General features: G+C 46.8%; 1 protein-coding gene across 1 annotated transcript in view; it reads right to left on the bottom strand.

The window, feature by feature from the left end:
* Nucleotides 1-19,769, bottom strand: part of LOC121532954 (collagen alpha-1(XXIV) chain) — a 179,574-nt gene that overhangs the window by 37,871 nt on the left and 121,934 nt on the right. The window contains exons 33-43 of the mRNA XM_045205811.1: nucleotides 11,051-11,104; nucleotides 10,154-10,207; nucleotides 9,956-10,009; nucleotides 9,467-9,520; nucleotides 6,747-6,800; nucleotides 6,492-6,599; nucleotides 6,193-6,246; nucleotides 5,984-6,091; nucleotides 4,986-5,039; nucleotides 3,235-3,288; nucleotides 2,863-2,919 (exon numbers count right to left, since the gene is read on the bottom strand). Of these exons, the coding sequence (XP_045061746.1) occupies nucleotides 2,863-2,919; nucleotides 3,235-3,288; nucleotides 4,986-5,039; nucleotides 5,984-6,091; nucleotides 6,193-6,246; nucleotides 6,492-6,599; nucleotides 6,747-6,800; nucleotides 9,467-9,520; nucleotides 9,956-10,009; nucleotides 10,154-10,207; nucleotides 11,051-11,104 (705 nt within the window). The remainder of the gene's footprint in view (nucleotides 1-2,862; nucleotides 2,920-3,234; nucleotides 3,289-4,985; nucleotides 5,040-5,983; nucleotides 6,092-6,192; nucleotides 6,247-6,491; nucleotides 6,600-6,746; nucleotides 6,801-9,466; nucleotides 9,521-9,955; nucleotides 10,010-10,153; nucleotides 10,208-11,050; nucleotides 11,105-19,769) is intronic.

Here is a 19,769-nt window from a genome sequence, read left to right as displayed (position 1 = left end):
GCCGGACCGGGCTGGCGACGCCGCACCACTGACTTGGTGCGGGAGCAGGAATGGGCCGGACCGGGCTGACGACGCGCACCACTGACTGGTGCGGGGAGCAGGAATGGGCGGACGGGCTGACGACGCCGCACCACTGACTTGGTGCGGGGAGCAGGAATGGGCCGGACGGGCTGACGACGCACACCACTGACTTGGTGCGGGGAGCAGGAATGGGCCGGACCGGGCTGACGACGCGCACCACTGACTTGCGCGGGGGAGCAGGAATGGGCCGGACCGGGCTGACGACGCGCACCACTGACTTGGTGCGGGGAGCAGGAACGGGCGCGCCGGCGGACGAAACGCACCACTGACTTGGTGGGAGTAGCAGGAACAGGCCGGACCGTACTGGGAACACACACCACTGGCCCTACGTGGGGATCAGGAACAGGCCGGACCGGACTGGCAACACACGCCAGTACCTCTCGCCGTGCCTCTACATCCTCCTTCCCCCTGGTGACCAGTGACTCCCGTAACATGGCAGCCTCCTGCTTCCCCGTCGTCCACGGCGTTAGCCCCCCCCCTAAAAAATTTATGGACTTCACGCCTACCCGTGGCCAAGGCCTCCATCCCTCTCGCCAGACTCTCACCCCACTGCTCCAAAGTCCAACCTCTCTCCTCTTCGCTTGGCTTGACCCAGTCGAGACTCCTACTCCACTGCTCCCAAGTCCATCCTCTCTCTTCTTCACGCTGCTTGGTCCTGTTATGGTGGTTTCTTCTGTCACGATCGTCTAATGAGGAGGACCAATGCGCAGCGTTGAAGGTGAACATATTATATTTATTAAATGATCACCCGATCAAAACAACAAACGAAAAACGTGACGTCTATGGTTACAACACAAACCAACACGAACAAGAAACCACAAATAATGAATGCCAAAAGGCTACCTAAGTATGACTCCCAATCAGAGACAACGAGCTACAGCCGTCTCCGATTGGGAGCCACCCTGGCCAACATAGAATTACAACAACTAGAACATAAACAAATGAAAACTCACACCCTGGCTCAACATACTAGAGTCCCCAGAGCCAGGGCGTGACAATCACATTCCCAGTGGGTCAGAAGTTTACATACACTCAATTAGTATTTGGTAGCATTGCCTTTAAATTGTTTAACTTGGGTCAAACGTTTCGAGTAGCCTTCCACAAGCTTCCCACAATAAGTTGGGTGAATTTTGACCCATTCCTCCTGACAGAGCTGGTGTAACTGAGTCAGGTTTGTAGGCCTCCTTGCTTGCACACGCTTTTTCAGTTCTGCCCACACATTTTCTATAGGATTGAGGTCAGGGCTTTGTGATGGCCACCCCAATACCTTGACTTTGCTGTCCTTAAGCCATTTTGCCACAACTTTGGAAGTATGCTTGAGGTCATTGTCCATTTGGAAGACCCATTTGCGACCAAGCTTTAACTTCCTGACTGATGTCTTGAGATGTTGCTTCAATATATCCACATCATTTTCCTTCCTCATGATGCCATCTATTTTGTGAAGTGCACCAGTCCCTCCTGCAGCAAAGCACCCCCACATGTCCCCATGTGCAGTTGCAAACCATAGTCTGGCTTTTTTATGGCGGTTTTGGAGTAGTGGCTTCTTCCTTGCTGAGCGGCCTTTCAGGTTATGTCGATATAGGACTCGTTTTACTGTGGATATAGATACTTTTGTACCTGTTTCCTCCAGCATTTTCACAAGGTCCTTTGCTGTTGTTCTGGGATTGATTTGCACCAAAGTACGTTCATCTCTAGGAGACAGAACGCGTCTCCTTCCTGAGCGGTAAGACGTCTGCGTGGTCCCATGGGGTTTATACTATTGTTTGTACAGATGAACGTGGTACCTTCAGGCGTTTGGAAATTGCTCCCAAGGATGAACCAGATTTGTGAAGGTCTACAATTTTTTTTCTGAGGTCTTGGCTAATTTATTTTGATTTTCCCATGATGTCAAGCAAAGAGGCACTGAGTTTGAAGGTAAGCCTTGAAATACATCCACAGGTACACCTCCAATTGACTCAAATGATGTCAATTAGCCTATCCGTAGCTTCTAAAGCCATGACATCATTTTCTGCAATTTTCCAAGCTGTTTAAAGGCACAGTCAACTTAGTGTATGTAAACGTCTGACCCACTGGAATTGTGATACAGTGAATTATAAGTGGAATAATCTGTCTGTAAACAATTGTTGGAAAAATTACTTGTGTCATGCACAAAGTAGATGTCCTAACCGACTTGCCAAAACTATAGTTTGTTAAAAATAAATGTGTGGAGTGGTTGAAAAACAAGTTTTAATGACTCCAACCTAAGTGTATGTAAACTTCTGACTTCAACTGTACATTAGGGCTCTGAATATTTTAGGAACGGCTGTATTTCACCTTAACTTCTCTGCGCCAACTTGATAACACAATACCTTCTTTCTTATAGGTTCCACTGCTTACAATCTATACTGAGGGCCATCTACTGTACAGCTTTGGTACAGGAGGTTGGTGGCACCTTAATTGGGGAGAGCGGGCTCGTGGTAATGACTGGAGCGGAACAGGTGGAATGGTATCAAACACATCAAACGCATTGGTTTCCATGTGTTTGATGGCATTCCATTCGCTCCGTTCCGGCCATTATTATGAGCCGTTCTTCCCTCAGCAACCTCCACTGCGCTTTGGACATCCACTCTCTTAGACCTCTGTTTAGCATGGTTGGACAGCTATGCCTAAAGCAACACCACTATTAGAAAACAGTTATATAATGTTTTCATAGGGTACCATTTTGGACACCACCTCTGACTCAGCCCTAAGCCACACACACATAGGAAGAGGACGGGTAAGTTGAAGGAAGGCGAGACCTACTGGTTCACCTAGTGGCCCGGCAGGTCCTGGGGTCTTACTGTCTTCTCCGGGGTAACCCTGGAACACCATACCAAAATACACTCAGTACACTCTGACACAACAGTACTCTGGGACAGCATGCCAAAATGCGCCCATCCAACTCTGGCACAACAAACGTTATAACCTTATAACTCAGGACATATAGCCTGAAATATGCTGAACACCGCAATCTAAGATTTATAGTGTACATTACTTTATTAAAAGTAGGATATTGACACAAACAAACCAAATCTTCCTGGAGAGCTGAAGTACATGGCGTACACTTTCAAAAGGCTAAAAACATAACACTGTGTGCAGAAGGAGGACAAAAAAACATGCAAATGCTCAGGGTACCTTTTCACCTTTAGGTCCAGGTGGTCCTATGGGTCCTGGTTTGCCAGCATGGCCCTAAGAATAACCAAACCCATGATTATTCACCTATATCTATGTCATATGCTGCATAATATTCAAAGAACCCATAACTCACTGTAGACAGACAGTACAATAACATAACTTGACACGGCGTGGGTTGTCAACATAGTGATAATCATGATGCTTTATTAGAAACACACTCAGGACAGCAAGGGAGAGAGATATATCCTTGGTATAATGACTTATTTGTCAGGACCTCAGAAATCACTCAACAACTTGGGTGTGTGTGTGTATGTGATTGAGCTAAGAGTGAGTGTACAATACAAACGGACAAAAAAGGAACAACGTGAACTTGTAGTGCCCCTGCATCGTTACGAAACTAAAAACCAGAATGAGGCTGGCGATGACCTGGCGTCCTCTGGAGTTGCCAGAGGTGTTGGTTATAATGGTTTGAGGTTGACCATATCCAATTTCTTCTTTGTTCCTATTTGGCTAGGTGTGTGTTTTCTGTGGTATTGATACATGCTGTTGTCTAGTTGTGTTTGACTGAAAACCAGAATGAAGACTGGCTGTGGATGTCACGATCGTTGTAAGAACCGGACCAAGGCGCAGCGTGATAGGCGTACATCTTTTAATTAGTACTTTAACAATAACAACAAAACGATACGTGAAGTCTAAAGGTTAAACACCACAAACCTATACAGATCAAGATCCCACAATTAACTGTGCCAAACAGGCTGCCTAAGTATGGTTCCCAATCAGAGACAACGAGAATCAGCTGCCTCTGATTGGGAACCACCCTGGCCAACATAGATCCACACGATCTAGAACATAAACCTAGAAAACTAAACCTAGAAACTAACACCCTGGCTCAACATTAAAGAGTCCCCAGAGCCAGGGCGTGACAGTGGAGGTACCAAACGAATTTGGTTTTAAGGGTTTGGGGTTTGGCTTTCTTCTCTGTCCTGGCTTGGCAGTCTGTTTGCTGTGGTATTGATTCGACACCAGGTGTTATGTTGTCTAGTTGTATTTGGCTGCAGAGAGCTGTTGGTATATGGGTGTGTGTGTGTTAGCTTGGTATTGATTCGCCACCGGGTATTCTGTTCTGTTATCTTGTGTTGGACTAGACAGAAGCCAGCAGGGCAGGCAGCCAGAGGGAAAGGTAATCCAATTCACACATTCTTTCACTTCAAGAGTCAAGGTTCAAAGCCAATGCAAAAATGCACAGAAGGTGGGTACTCCTTAAGGAACTCTGGAATGGGCTTAAAGAGACTTAGAGAAGAGGGAGTGCTGTGTTCAGTGGGATGTGTAGGAACAAAACAAAGTAGATCCTCTGAGGTGAATCTCTCTGAGGTGAAGAGACTGGGGTGAATCTCTCTGAGGTGAAGAGAGCTGATCTGATAAGGAACTCAGGAGTCATGACTTGGTGTGAGTGACATGAGTGACATGATGTCACCATAACAGAACAGAACAGGGCTTAGAAGCATACCTTTGTTGTTGTTAGTGATTGAAGAGACACACATACCCTTAGGAAACACTTAAGAGTTATTGTTGAACGTGTGTGTGTGTGTGTGTGTGTGTGTGTGTGTGTGTGTGTGTGTGTGTGTGTGTGTGTGTGTGTAGTGTGTAAGAGTGAGTGAGTTAGTGAGTGAGATCGAGAGAGACACCGACAGAGAGAGAAAGAGAGAGATAAAGAGAAGTGTGTTATTGTAGCGCAGACAGGAATAACTCACTGTGTATCCTGCCATTCCAGGCATCCCCTCAGGCCCCATAACACCAGGACGACCCTGAAAATTATGCAGAAAACAGCCACACATTCGTTTTTACAGCCATTTGTTTTGCTATTCTATCTGTGGTTATGCTAAATATAACCTTGGTGTTAAACGTTTAGCACCTATGCAGTCTGCATCCCTGGACCTGAGTTGTTGTATGACACTAAGCCATACATCTTTCCTTTCCCAGCTATCACAACAGAGTTTTCATGGCATAGCACTGGCTTGGGAAAGGAGTTTTCCTTCCTCTAGGTCTTTCTGTGTGATCCCGTACTCCAGAGGAAAAACGGTTATTCGAAGCCTTTGCTCTGCTTTTGACATCTGTTTTTTACAACTCATAACAGAAAATCTGATAGGCCTATCGCTTGTCTTCAAATACTACCGGATTAGCAACCTGCTAATTGCTATACAAAACAAAGGGAGATTAGTTTAAGAGATTAGGAAAGATCTTAGATCACTTCTGCTTAGTTTGAGCTACTGATCCAACAGAGGCTTTGCCAGGTTTGAATAATGTAATATGAGGTCATTCAGGGTTGCTTCTACTCTTTTAGTTGTTTTTACAAGTTGTTTAGTCTCCGGAGAGAGAGGGAAACTTAGGAAGTTCATCAACATTATTTATATAAAATATTACAGGCCTGCCAATGACTCGGGAATTATGCAATTTGTCAATTGTGAGTGTATGTGTGTGTATATCTACAAGTATTTCTACTGGGTGGTAGGATGCCTGGTGTGTTACCTCATCTCAACAAACACAAGGACACAATGAAACAGCTCCATTCATTTCAAGTGTTTCTTGTTGAGACTGAATGGAGGCTGCTGTCCTCTTGGCCACTCTAGTGACCTGAACAACACAATAACCTGATAGACTTAGTACTAATGAGGGACACTTTCCTACACATATTGCCTCATAGGAAGTTAGGAGGGGTGAGAACTAGGAGAATAGAAAACTGGGCACTGACCGTGGGGCCTCTGGTTCCTCTGGCTCCTTTCAGTCCCGTCCCTCCTTCCTGGCCGATGTCCCCGATGTCCCCTGTCTCACCGATAGGACCTTGTTTGCCAGCCTCACCCTGAAGACAGAACAACAGTAAAGCTGTGAGAGCACGGACACCCATGAGGAATCGGTGATGAGAAACCACAATGTGATGTCATTTATAAAACAGGTGTGTACCTTCTTGCCATGCCGACCACGGTTGCCCAGGGGACCCTGCTTCCCCTCTGGACCCTGTAAGAGAGACTGACTCATTAGAGACACTGGGAGACAAAATGGCTGCTGACAATATCATCTTCTTTATCACAATTCCTTTGTGACAATGACCTCACTGAACGCCATGTGCCCCAGGGGCCACTTGTTTAAGAGAAGACTGTCCCCTACTGGGACACATTGGCATCATCACCTACTGTACGGCTTAATTGTTGTATTATTATATTTTTTTGTCATAGGTTTTGCTAATAAACAGACACACTTACAGGGAAACCACGTTTTCCAGCCACTCCGGTGGCCCCAGGAGGCCCAGGGTCTCCGTCTATCCCCCTGTCCCCTGCCTCGCCCATGGGCCCACGGTCACCTGGCTCTCCCTGAGAGAGAGCGAGGGAGGAGAAAGAGAAGGAGAGTGAAGAGACATAGGGTGTGAGATCACAAAACCGATCGTTCTAGGAGGCTTCTGAAGTGGGAGCAATAACAGCAAAGGACATTTCATTTAGCTTATTGTCCAGTGTGTTTACCTTTGGTCCATCTTTTCCCTGGGGCCCGTCCTCGCCAGCAGGACCTGGAAGACCCTACAAACACAGCATCACATTTATTTCATCCAACCATGGTCACTGTTGTAACAATTAATACCATGCTAATATGTTCCTATGGAATGTTTAGGCTTTACTGTCCAGTATGTATAGTTGACTCATATGTACAGTGAGGGAAAAAAGTATTTGATCCCCTGCTGATTTTGTACGTTTGCCCACTGACAAAGAAATGATCAGTCTATAATTTTAATGGTAGGTTTATTTGAACAGTGAGAGACAGAATAACAACAAAAAAATCCAGAAAAACGCATGTCAAAAATGTTATAAATTGATTTGCATTTTAAATGAGGGAAATTAGTATTTGACCCCCTCTCAATCAGAAAGATTTCTAGCTCCCAGGTGTATTTTATACAGGTAACGAGCTGAGATTAGGAGCACACTCTTAAAGGGAGTGCTCCTAATCTCAGCTTGTTACCTGTATAAAAGACACCTGTCCACAGAAGCAATCAATCAATCAGATTCCAAACTCTCCACCATGGCCAAGACCAAAGAGCTCTCCAAGGATGTCAGGGACAAGATTGTAGACCTACACAAGGCTGGAATGGGCTACAAGACCATCGCCAAGCAGCTTGGTGAGAAGGTGACAACAGTTGGTGCGATTATTCGCAAATGAAAGAAACTGTCAATCTCCCTCGGCCTGGGGCTCCATGCAAGAACTCACTTCGTGGAGTTGCAATGATCATGAGAACGGTGAGGAATCAGCCCAGAACTACACGGGAGGATCTTGTCAATGATCTCAAGGCAGCTGGGACCATAGTCACCAAGAAAACAATTGGTAACACACTACGCCGTCAAGGACTGAAATCCTGCAGCACCCGCAAGGTCCCCCTGCTCAAAAAAGCACATATACAGGCCCGTCTGAAGTTTGCCAATGAACATCTGAATGATTCAGAGGAGAACTGGGTGAAAGTGTTGTGGTCAGATGAGACCAAAATCGAGCTCTTTGGCATCAAACTCAACTCGCCGTGTTTGGAGGAGGAGGAATGCTGCCTATGACCCCAAGAACACCATCCCCACCGTCAAACATGGAGGTGGAAACATTATGCTTTGGGGGTGTTTTTCTGCTAAGGGGACAGGACAACTTCACTGCATCAAAGGGACGATGGGACGGGGCCATGTACCGTCAAATCTTGGGTGAGAACCTCCTTCCCTCAGCCAGGGCATTGAAAATGGGTCGTGGATGGGTATTCCAGCATGACAATGACCCAAAACACACGGCCAAGGCAACAAAGGAGTGGCTCAAGAAGAAACACATTAAGGTCCTGGAGTGGCCTAGCCAGTCTCCAGACCTTAATCCCCATAGAAAATCTGTGGAGGGAGCTGAAGGTTGGAGTTGCCAAGCGTCAGCCTCGAAACCTTAATGACTTGGAGAAGATCTGCAAGAGGAGTGGGACAAAATCCCTCCTGAGATGTGTGCAAACCTGGTGGCCAACTACAAGAAACGTCTGACCTCTGTGATTGCCAACAAGGGTTTTGCCACCAAGTACTAAGTCATGTTTTGCAGAGGGGTCAAATAATTATTTCCCTCATTAAAATACAAATCAATTTATAACATTTTTGACATGCGTTTTTCTGGATTTTTTTGTTGTTATTCTGTCTCTCACTGTTCAAATAAACCTACCATTAAAATTATAGACTGATCATGTCTTTGTCAGTGGGCAAACGTACAAAATCAGCAGGAGATCAAATACTTTTTTCCCTCACTGTATGTAGGCCTACACAGACCCACAGGGCATGAAACATGTTGTCCATTGGAAAGTGCCTGACTGTGACGATTATATTTTCCTTCTGTTATATGTAAGCCATTGTGATTAATAGGAGGATGTTTGCTTTTTTCTCGGTTACATACACAAATAATCAAAAATGTCTGGAGGTAAAAAAGAAATAGCCCAGCGGAATTGATGTATTAGTGGCAATAAGAATGTACAATAAAAACAGTGTGATTGTTTGAATAATCATAAACAGGATCTCTGAGAGTAAGCTTTGACACAAAGGACCCTCTCTTTCTCTACAGTGCTTTCCCCTGGCCCAAGGAGAGGGGGAGAGAGAGGGGGGGAGAGAGGAGGAGAGAGAGAGAGGGGGAGAGAGAGGGAGGGGGGAGAGAGAGGGAGTGAGGGAGAGAGAGGGGGGGAAAGAAAGGGAGTGAGGGAGAGAGAGAGGGGGAGAGAAAGGGGGAGAGAGAGGGAGTGGGGAGAGAGAGAGAGAGAGAGAGGGAGGAGAGGGGGAGAGAGAGAGAGGGGAGAGAGAGGGGGAGAGAGGGGGGAGAGAGGAGGGAGAGAGGGGGAGAGAGAGAGGGGGAGAGAGAGAGGGGGAGAGAGATGGGGGAGAGAGAGAGATGGGGGAGAGAGAGGGGGGAGAGAGAGGGAGGGAGGAGAGAGGGGGGAGAGAGAGGAGGGGGAGAGCGAGTGAGTGAGAGAAAGAGGCTCCTCTGACATCCCTAAAGGTTATTGATACAGTCCAACAGACAAAAACAAATCAGGCGCGATGCTGCCCTGGCCTTCTCTGGCCCAGGGATTACACATCTCCATCAAACGAGGGCACAGTAAATAGACGGGCGTATCGGATTCTCCCAAACACAAGCAGAGCAGGATTAGGAGCATAGACTGTGTTTAGAAGGTCTTGTGAAGGACTCAGTCAGGACTCACTCTCATTCCCTGCTGTCCTTGTTCCCCCTCTCCTCCAGCAGCCCCCCCGTGGCCCTGCAGGGACACAACAACAGAGGTACTCAGGAGTTTATACAAAATAAGATGATAAGACAAGCTCAACTCTAAGTTCTGTAAATTAGTCTTGAGGTACTGTAGCCCAGGAGTATTCTAACTTCCAAATAAAATATGACTTAGATTTGACTGTGTTTTTCATAGTGCTCAGGTCACCGTCCCCTCAGGGGGACATAACCCAACACAGGGATGAACAGATGCCATGGCCCTCCAAGAGGCTTCTGTGTGCTAATAGGACCTGGTACTGCTCTCAGCTTAACATATAGTTTTCTTACCTACGGTATGTTGAGGTACATCTTCTGTACAAGTTCAATGGGCAAATAGGCAAAGCGGTAAACTTCCCTAGCATGTAGTTTGAGCGGTCATTTTGTTTTGCAGGGTTTAAAACCTAAATCAGTAATTCTCTAGGACACTAACCTTTATCCCAGGTTCTCCAACTGGACCTGGCTCCCCCTCTCTGCCAGGAGCGCCCTGTGGAAAGAGAGAGAAGTAAAACAAAGTGTGTGTGTGTGTGTGTGTAAAAGATAGAGAGTGTGTGTCTAGAAGTATAGTGGAAATCACAGCGAAACGACAACAAAATAACGAGATCCAATCTTGAAATTAAACAACAGTTACCTCATGTCCTTGCTCTCCATCAGGTCCTGCTTCTCCCGCGGGTCCTTTGGGCCCCTAGAGGAGAGAACCAGCCAGTCAGAGGCCACAGGGGTTACTGTGATATCATGTGATGTGGTGCACCATGGTTTGATTGTGTTCAAAGTAACAACTGATCCACAACATATACCATGACTGTGGGGCTTTTTGAAATATCTTAGTCAAATAAATTGTATTTGACTGTTTGACATTCTTGATGCTCTCGAGGGGTCCACTGTTTTCCATGAAATATGAGAATTTGGGGACTAATGCTTGAGAGGGCTAATGTGGGGTTTAAGTTTGTGTGAGTGTGTGTTTGTGTGTGGGTTAATATGTGTGTGCCTGTGTGTGTGTGTGTGTGTGTGTGTGTGTGTGTGTGTGTGTGTGTGTGTGTCTGCGTGCCTGAGTGTGTGTGTCAGCATCAAAGGCCGGAAAAATTTGTCACACACACATCCCATCAGCCACATGAAATCACCCCGCTCTTTACTGCTTGTGTTTTACAGAGCCCTGGAACAACTGGTTTAGGCTGGTGGAGTAATACCAGAGCTGATTAAATGTTTAGAAATAAAAACATAAAAGGATGGCTGCGTTTACACAGGCAGCCCAATTCTAATATTTTTTTCACTAATTGCTCTTTTGACCAATCAGATCAACTCTGAAAAAGATCTGATGTGTAAAGATCTGATGTGATTGGTCAAAAGGCCAATTAGAGGAAAAAAAATTCTGAATTGGGCTGCCTGTGCCCAACAAAGCCCAAGTGATCTTTCCTGCCCACTGTGTTGCTGCTTACAATTTAGGGGTCTAGGCAGGGTTACTGTAAAGCACATTGTGACAACTGTTTGATTGATTGATTGATTGGTTGGTTGGTTGGTTGATACTCACTGGTTCACCATGGGCTCCCCTCTCTCCTGTGCTGCCAGGGATCCCAGCTTTCCCCTGAGAGAGAGACAGAGGTCAGAGGTCACCAACATACTGTTACAGGCTGAACTTAACCAGATACAGCGCTTACAAGAGACACTATCAATGGATCTGATTGGCCTGGAGAAGCGAACATACAAACCAGTAAGTCATACAGAAAACAAAGTCTAATATTCCAGGAATAGAAAAATCCCCTTTGAGAAGTTGGGAAGGGACAAGCCTGTGAACTTGACCCTTGAACCTGATCCATAGCATCCTGAACACAAACACTCAGGAAGCAGTTTCTGTTACAACTGGGGAAGGAAGCTATTGACTGTGGTGTATCAAGCGTATCAAATGTGTATCAAAGGTATTACATCTGATCTGAAATATTTGGTTGCTTTATTCATCTAGGATCAGTGTGATATTCTATGCACATCCGTTGTCCATCATGGCTAACCCAGGCTCTGCTACACAGGAGAAGAAACAACACAGCCTTTAGCCATCTCAAAAGGTCTTCACATTCACATCAAGTTATGAAAATATTAATGTACAAAGTCATGATGTCAAAGTTAGGGCTACAGTGAGGGAAAAAAGTATTTGATCCCCTGCTGATTTTGTACATTTGCCCACTGACAAAGAAATGTCTATAATTTTAATGGCCCACTGACAAAGAAATGATCAGTCTATAATTTTAATGGTAGGTTTATTTGAACAGTGAGAGACAGAATAACAACAAAAAAATCCAGAAAAACGCATGTCAAAAATGTTATAAATTGATTTGCATTTTAATGAGGGAAATAAGTATTTGACCCCCTCTCAATCAGAAAGACTTCTGGCTCCCAGGTGTCTTTTATACAGGTAACGAGCTGAGATTAGGAGCACACTCTTAAAGGGAGTGCTCCTAATCTCAGTTTGTTACCTGTATAAAAGACACCTGTCCACTGAAACAATCAATCAATCAGATTCCAAACTCTCCACCATGGCCAAGACCAAAGAGCTCTCCAAGGATGTCAGGGACAAGATTGTAGACCTACACAAGGTTGGAATGGGCTACAAGACCATCGCCAAGCAGCTTGGTGAGATTATTCGCAAATGGAAGAAACACAAAAGAACTGTCAATCTCCCTTGGCCTGGGGCTCCATGCAAGATCTCACCTCGTGGAGTTGCAATGATCATGAGAACGGTGAGGAATCAGCCCAGAACTACACGGGAGGGATCTGTCCAATGATCTCAAGGCAGCTGGGACCATAGTCACCAAGAAAACAATTGGTAACACACTACGCGTGAAGGACTGAAATCCTGCAGCGCCCGCAAGGTCCCCCTGCTCAAGAAAGCACATATACAGGCCTGTCTGAAGTTTGCCAATGAACATCTGAATGATTCAGAAGAGAACTGGGTGAAAGTGTTGTGGTCAGATGAGACCAAAATCGAGCTCTTTGGCATCAACTCAACTCGCCGTGTTTGGAGGAGGAGGAATGCTGCCTATGACCCCAAGAACACCATCCCCACCGTCAAACATGGAGGTGGAAACATTATGGTTTGGGGGTGTTTTTCTGCTAAGGGGACAGGACATCTTCACCGCATCAAAGGGACGATGGACGGGGCCATGTACCGTCAAATCTTGGGTGAGAACCTCCTTCCCTCAGCCAGGGCATTGAAAATGGTTCGTGGATGGGTATTCCAGCATGACATTGACCCAAAACACACGGCCAAGGCAACAAAGGAGTGGCTCAACAAGAAGCACATTAAGGTCCTGGAGTGGCCAGTCTCCAGACCTTAATCCCATAGAAAATCTGTGGAGGGAACTGAAGGTTCGAGTTGCCAAACGTCAGCCTCAAAACCTTAATGACTTGGAGAAGATCTGCAAAGAGGAGTGGGACAAAATCCCTCCTGAGATGTGTGCAAACCTGGTGGCCAACTACAATAAACATTTGATCAGTGTTATTTCCTGATAGTTGCTGGTTGAAATTACAATCTACACAGGACCTTCTAATCAGAATGTTTGGCATGGGTGGAGTACATCACCAGGCGTTAATTAAGTTATTATACCGATAACAAAGAGAGTTCCAAACCTCTCTGCCATTAACAGCTAGTTTTCAAGTGAACTTCCCCTCCCCACTCAGACTTCTCCCAGACAGTCCTAGCAAAATGATTGGTTGAGAAATGGAAAACTATTACAGTAAGGTACTTAATTGTTCCCCAGAAATGATTTGATGTTTATATAAAAACGGCTGCATTGGGCCTTTAATCATCTCTGTTTTAAATCTTTCACAGTCTTAAAGGTCCCCTCATAGATTCAGATTCAGAGTTTTTAATAGTCAGGGTTGCAGGTGTGATTGCATGGTACAGTGAAAATCTTAGGCTCCGAGCTCCAACATGCAGGACTAAGTGAAATCAAATAATGAAGGGGGTGTGGGGCTTGAAAATGTCCATAGGGGGAGTAGCAGGGGGGACATGTCCATAGGGGGAGTAGCAGGGGGACATGTCCATAGGGGGAGTAGCAGGGGACATGTCCATAGGGGGAGTAGCAGGGGGGACATGTCCATAGGGGGAGTAGCAGGCGGGACATGTCCATAGGGGGAGTAGCAGGGGGGACATGTCCATAGGGGGAGTAGCAGGCGGGACATGTCCATAGGGGGAGTAGCAGGGGGGACATGTCCATAGGGGGAGTAGCAGGGGGACATGTCCATAGGGAGTAACGGGGGGACATGTCCATAGGGGGAGTAGCAGGGGGGACATGTCCATAGGGGGAGGTAGCAGGCGGGACATGTCCATGGGAGGTAGCAGGGACATGTCCATAGGGGGAGTAGCATGGGGACATGTCCATAGGGGAGTAGCGGGGGACATGTCCATAGGGGAGTAGCAGGGGGGACATGTCCATAGGGGGAGTAGCGGGGGACATGTCCATAGGGGGAGTAGCAGGGGGACATGTCCATAGGGGAGTAGCAGGGGGGACATGTCCATAGGGGAGTAGCAGGCGGGGACATGTCCATAGGGGAGTAGCAGGACATGTCCAGGGGGAGTAGCAGGAGGACATGTCCATAGGGGAGTAGCAGGCGGGACATGTCCATAGGGGAGTGAGGGGGACATGTCCATAGGGGAGTAGCAGGGGGGACATGTCCATAGGGGAGTAGCAGGGGGACATGTCCATAGGGGGGAGTAGCAGGGGGACATGTCCATAGGGGGAGTAGCAGGGGGGACATGTCCATAGGGGGAGTAGCAGGGGGGACATGTCCATAGGCAGAGTAGCAGGGTTACATGTCCATAGGGGGAGTAGCAGGGGGGACATGTCCATAGGGGGAGTAGCAGGGGGGACATGTCCATAGGGGGAGTAGCAGGGGGGACATGTCCATAGGGGGAGTAGCAGGGGGGACATGTCCATAGGGGAGTAGCGGGGGGACATGTCCATAGGGGGAGTACAGGGTTACATGTCCATAGGGAGTAGCAGGGGGACATGTCCATAGGCGGAGTAGCAGGGTTACATGTCCATAGGGGGTAGCAGGCGGGACATGTCCATAGGGGGAGTGCAGGGGGGACATGTCCATAGGGGAGTGGCAGGTGGGACATGTCCATGAGGGGAGTAGCAGGGGGACATGTCCATAGGGGGAGTAGCGGGGGACATGTCCATAGGGGGGAGTAGCAGGGGACATGTCCATAGGGGAGTAGCAGGGGGCATGTCCATAGGGGGAGTAGCAGGGGACATGTCCATAGGGGGAGTAGCAGGGGGACATGTCCATAGGGGGAGTAGCGGGGGACATGTCCATAGGGGAGTAGCAGGGTTACATGTCCATAGGGGAGTAGCAGGGGGACATGTCCATAGGGGGAGGTAGCAGGCGGGACATGTCCATGGGGAGTAGCAGGGGACATGTCCATAGGGGAGTAACAGGGGGACATGTCCATAGGGGAGTAGCAGGGGGACATATCCATGGGGAGTAGCAGGGGGACATGTCCATAGGGAGCAGGGTACATGTCCATAGGGGGAGTAACAGGGGGACATGTCCATAGGGGTGTAGCAGGTGGGACATGTCCATGGGGAGTAGCGGAGGGGACATGTCCATGGGGGAGTAGCAGGGGGGACATGTCCATAGGGGGAGAAGGGGGGACATGTCCATAGGGGGAGTAGCAGGGCGGACATGTCCATAGGGGAGTAGCAGGGGGACATGTCCATGGGGAGTGCAGGGGACATGTCCATGGGGAGTAGCGGGGGACATGTCCATAGGGGGAGTAGCAGGGGGGACATGTCCATAGGCGGAGTAGCAGGGGTACATGTCCATGGGGGAGTAGCAGGGGGACATGTCCATGGGGGAGTAGCAGGGGACATGTCCATAGGGGAGTAGCAGGGGGGACATGTCCATAGGGGAGTAGCAGGGGGACATGTCCATAGGGAAAGTAGCAGGGGGACATGTCCATGGGGGAGTAGGGACATGTCCATAGGGAGAGTGGGGGACATGTCCATAGGGGGGAGTAGCGGGGGACATGCATAGGGAGTGGGGGACATGTCCATAGGGGGAGTAGCGGGGGGACATGTCCATAGAGGGAGTAGCAGGGGGGACATGTCCATAGGGGGAGTAGCGGGGGAGGGGGGAGCAGGTAGCTGACTAGTGGTGGCTATTCAGCAGCCTGATGGTCTGAGGGTAGAAACTATTGGCCAGTCTTCCAGTTTTTTCCATGATACTCCTGTACTTGTACTGTAAGGGACCTTTAAGTGATCTACTATTTACAACCCCTGTTGTAACAGCAGGGCTCTCTAGCAGGGCTCTTCATCCCTGTTCCTGGAGAGCTACCTTCCTGTAGGTTCTCTCCATCCCTGTTCCTGGAGAGCTACCCTCCTGTAGGTTCTCTCCATCCCTGTTCCTGGAGAGCTACCCCTCCTGTAGGTTCTCTCCATCCCTGTTCCTGGAGAGCTACCCTCCTGTAGGTTCTCTCCATCCCTGTTCCTGGAGAGCTACCCTCCTGTAGGTTCTCTCCATCCCTGTTCCTGGAGAGCTACCTTCCTGTAGGTTCTCTCCATCCCTGTTCCTGGAGAGCTACCTTCCTGTAGGTTCTCTCCATCCCTGTTCCTGGAGAGCTACCTTCCTGTAGGTTCTCTCCATCCCTGTTCCTGGAGAGCTACCCTCCTGTAGGTTCTCTCCATCCCTGTTCCTGGAGAGCTACCCTCCTGTAGGTTCTCTCTCCAACCCTGTTCCTGGAAAGCTACCCTCCTGTAGGTTTTCCCTCCAACCATGTTCCTGGAGAGCTACCCTCCTGTAGGTTTTCTCTTCAAACCCTGTTGTAACGGTAAGTGTACAGCACTACCCTAGATCACATAACACAATGACCAATTGAAATCTGTCTGTACAGCAAAGAGCAAACAGATGAATAAGGAACGGAGGAAAGACAGAGAGGGGACTGGTAATTCTCAGAACTCTTGTTACAAAGGCCCTCAGAGAGAGAGAGAGTGCTGAAAACATAATAATAAATCATGAAAATAGGAATACTTTTATTGAAACTGTAAATCCAAGCTCTGTGTGCACAAATGTTCCCATAATGTGTCAGCGGGGACTGAAAGGAACATCCAGGCTAAAAGAGGGTGGAGGTTAAGAAAGACAGTATTCAATGACACTGTCATAAAGTGCATGCAGTCATCCTTCAATTCATAAACATTGTATTCAACCACAGCTTCGTTTTAAGGAAGATGATCTGACCGAGCAGATTACTTCAGAGCCTTGCTTATTCACTCTGTCCCTCAGAGATGTATTTTGCAACACTGAACACAAGATGGCGATGTGGCTCTAGAGGTGACTGGGGAGAAGATCGTCCTCCTCTACGCTGCCTGTCAGATCTTTGTTTACTTTAACAGTTTCCTCACGGCAGTAAACATACTGTTAGTTACTGGAGTAAACGTACTGTTGTATGGAAAATCTTTCCTTGTAGTTTTAAAGAGTTTAATATTGAGGATTAGAGGGGCTATAATGTAAGAGCATAAAACTCTGGTCAACTGAACCAGCACCCCACTCTAAAACCCCACTCTCCAGCACCCCACTCTAAAACCCCACTCTCCAGCACCCCACTCTAAAACCCCACTCTCCAGCACCCCACTCTAAAAGCCCACTCTCCAGCACCCCACTCTAAAAGCCCACTCTCCAGCACCCCACTCTAAAACCCCACTCTCCAGCACCCTACTCTAAAACCCCACTCTCCAGCACCCTACTCTAAAACCCCACTCTCCAGCACCCCACTCTAAAAGCCCACTCTCCAGCACCCACTCTCCAGCACCCTCTCTAAAACCCCACTCTCCAGCACCCCACTCTAAAACCCCACTCTCCAGCACCCCACTCTAAAACCCCACTCTCCAGCACCCCACTCTAAAACCCCACTCTCCAGCACCCCACTCTAAAAGCCCACTCTTCTGTAGATCAATGTACAGTAGAGATGACCGATGGGGATGTCTTGGTCTCACCATGTTATACGAGTGGGGAGTTCCAGCTGCATTATTGTGTGTTTTACTACTCATGGAAAATGACCTGTTTTAACTTGGCAACAACACCCATTCATTTCCCTGATACAAACAAACTGACCTGTTTTAACTTGGAAACAACACCCATTCATTTCCCTGATACAAACAAACTGACCTGTTTGAACATAGACCTTGCTCTATGCAAATTATGGCATTTAGACACTGAGCAGGACAGGTCGCTGCTAGTGTGTGTGCGTGTTTGTGTGTGTGTGTGGTGGCACATCAGTTAATAACACATAGAAACAACGCTTGTCAAGTGTTACGCCAAGGCCTGACTTAACTTGGCTGAAAATAGGTAATTTATTAAAACAAACAAACAAGCCAAGCATCTGTGAATGGATCAAAGAGTCATTGAGAATGCAGCAGGCTCTACCAGGCAATCTCTATTTAGAGATCATCATGTCTGGCTAGCCACAGACACACAGAGATTCAGAGAGAAATGTTTGTACTGGGCTAACCGCAGCCAACACTATGATTTGTGTGCAGCTCACTTGATAATAATAGTAATAAGCATGTTTCTTTAATCACATTTGCCGTCAGTAGGGAATCATTTCTTCGTTCAGTGGTTATATCACAACACTGCAATCCATCATTAACTAAGTAGAAAAGCAGATATTTTCCCCGTAGTGAAGACTGTTAAAACATTCAAAACATCCCAGTCTCAGTTTAACGCCGCCAGGAACACAAGGGAGTAGAAGCACACACCAGCCACAAGGTCACGGACAGGCTCTATCTGAACTACAGACTGCCTTCATCGTTTTACAGAAAAACTTTATTGACCTGAAATTAGTATTGAATGTAGGTAAAACTAAGTATTTGTTGTTCTCTAGAGCGCATAAAAAACATGTCTGATGATTTAAGCATATGTACTTTGGATGGTGTCCATCTTGATCATGTCCCTGCTTACAAATATCTGGGCATCTGGATAGATGAAAAGCTGTCTTTTAAAAAGCATATCGATGAGTTAGTTAAGAAGCTGACAATAAAAATGGGCTTCTTCTATAGAAATAAGTCCTGCTTCTCGCTAAATAGTAGAAAGCAGATTATTCAGTCGATGATCCTATCAGTCCTAGACTATGATGACATCATCTATATGAAGCTGCTACTTCATTAAAGCTGTTAGATGCAGTTTAACATAGCGCACTGCGCTTTATTACGGAAGACAATTTTGCTACTCATCACCGCATTCTCTACCAGAAAGTTGGTTGGCCCTCTTTGATGTCACGTAGGTGGATACAATGTTATGTTTTCATTTATAAAGCCCTTTTACAAAAAGTCCCACTGTACATAACATCTTTACTAAACTTTAGACATATGAGTTACCACACCCAGTCTCAGGGATGGCTATATCTGGAAATTCCTTTGGTCTCTCCTGAGTTTTAGTTGCACCTTATTTGTGGAACAATCTTCAAAATGCTCTTAAACTTGATGTTCTGGTGCCTCTAGGGCAATTCAGAAAGCTGATTGAGGACATTATTACTGATGAATGTGTTTGTTTTTTATGACCGTGTTTTTCATTCTGCTTGAATTTTGTATTTATATTTTGATGTGTGTATTTACTGTAATTTATGTAATTCCATGTCACACACACACACTTCATATCACTCTAGGTTAATTTAATGGATCAAATTCATCTTTTATACGCCACCTTTAAATGGGGGCATATATTACAGGTAGAAATTTGAAGCTGTGGTGGAAATTATTTTAATGGGGGCCTATATTACAGGTAGAAAGCTGTGGTGGAAATTATTTTAATGGAGGCATATATTACAGGTAGAAAGCTGTGGTGGAAATTATTTTAATGGGGGCCTATATGCTGCTCTGGCACCCCAATGGTGGAACAAGCTCCCTCACGGCGCCAGGACGGCGGAGTCGCTCACCACCTTCCGGAGACATTTGAAACCCCACCTCTTTAAGGAATACCTGGGATAGGATAAAGTAATCCTTCTACCCCCCCTAAAAACAATTTAAAAAAAAATAATAATAATAATAATTGTAAAGTGGTTATCCCACTGGCTATAGGGTGAATGCACCAATTTGTAAGTCGCTCTGGATAAGAGCGTCTGCTAAATGACGTAAATGTAAATGTAAATGTATATTACAGGTAGAAAGCTGTGTTGGAAATTATTTTAATGGGGGCCTATATTACAGGTAGAAAGCTGTGGTGGAAATTCTTTTAATGGGGGCATATATTACAGGTAGAAA

The sequence above is a fragment of the Coregonus clupeaformis genome, chromosome 20 (assembly GCF_020615455.1).
Source record: "Coregonus clupeaformis isolate EN_2021a chromosome 20, ASM2061545v1, whole genome shotgun sequence".
Lineage (NCBI taxonomy): Eukaryota > Metazoa > Chordata > Actinopteri > Salmoniformes > Salmonidae > Coregonus > Coregonus clupeaformis.
Note: the sequence above shows the minus strand (reverse complement) of the source record. Positions and strands in the feature narration are given on the sequence as shown.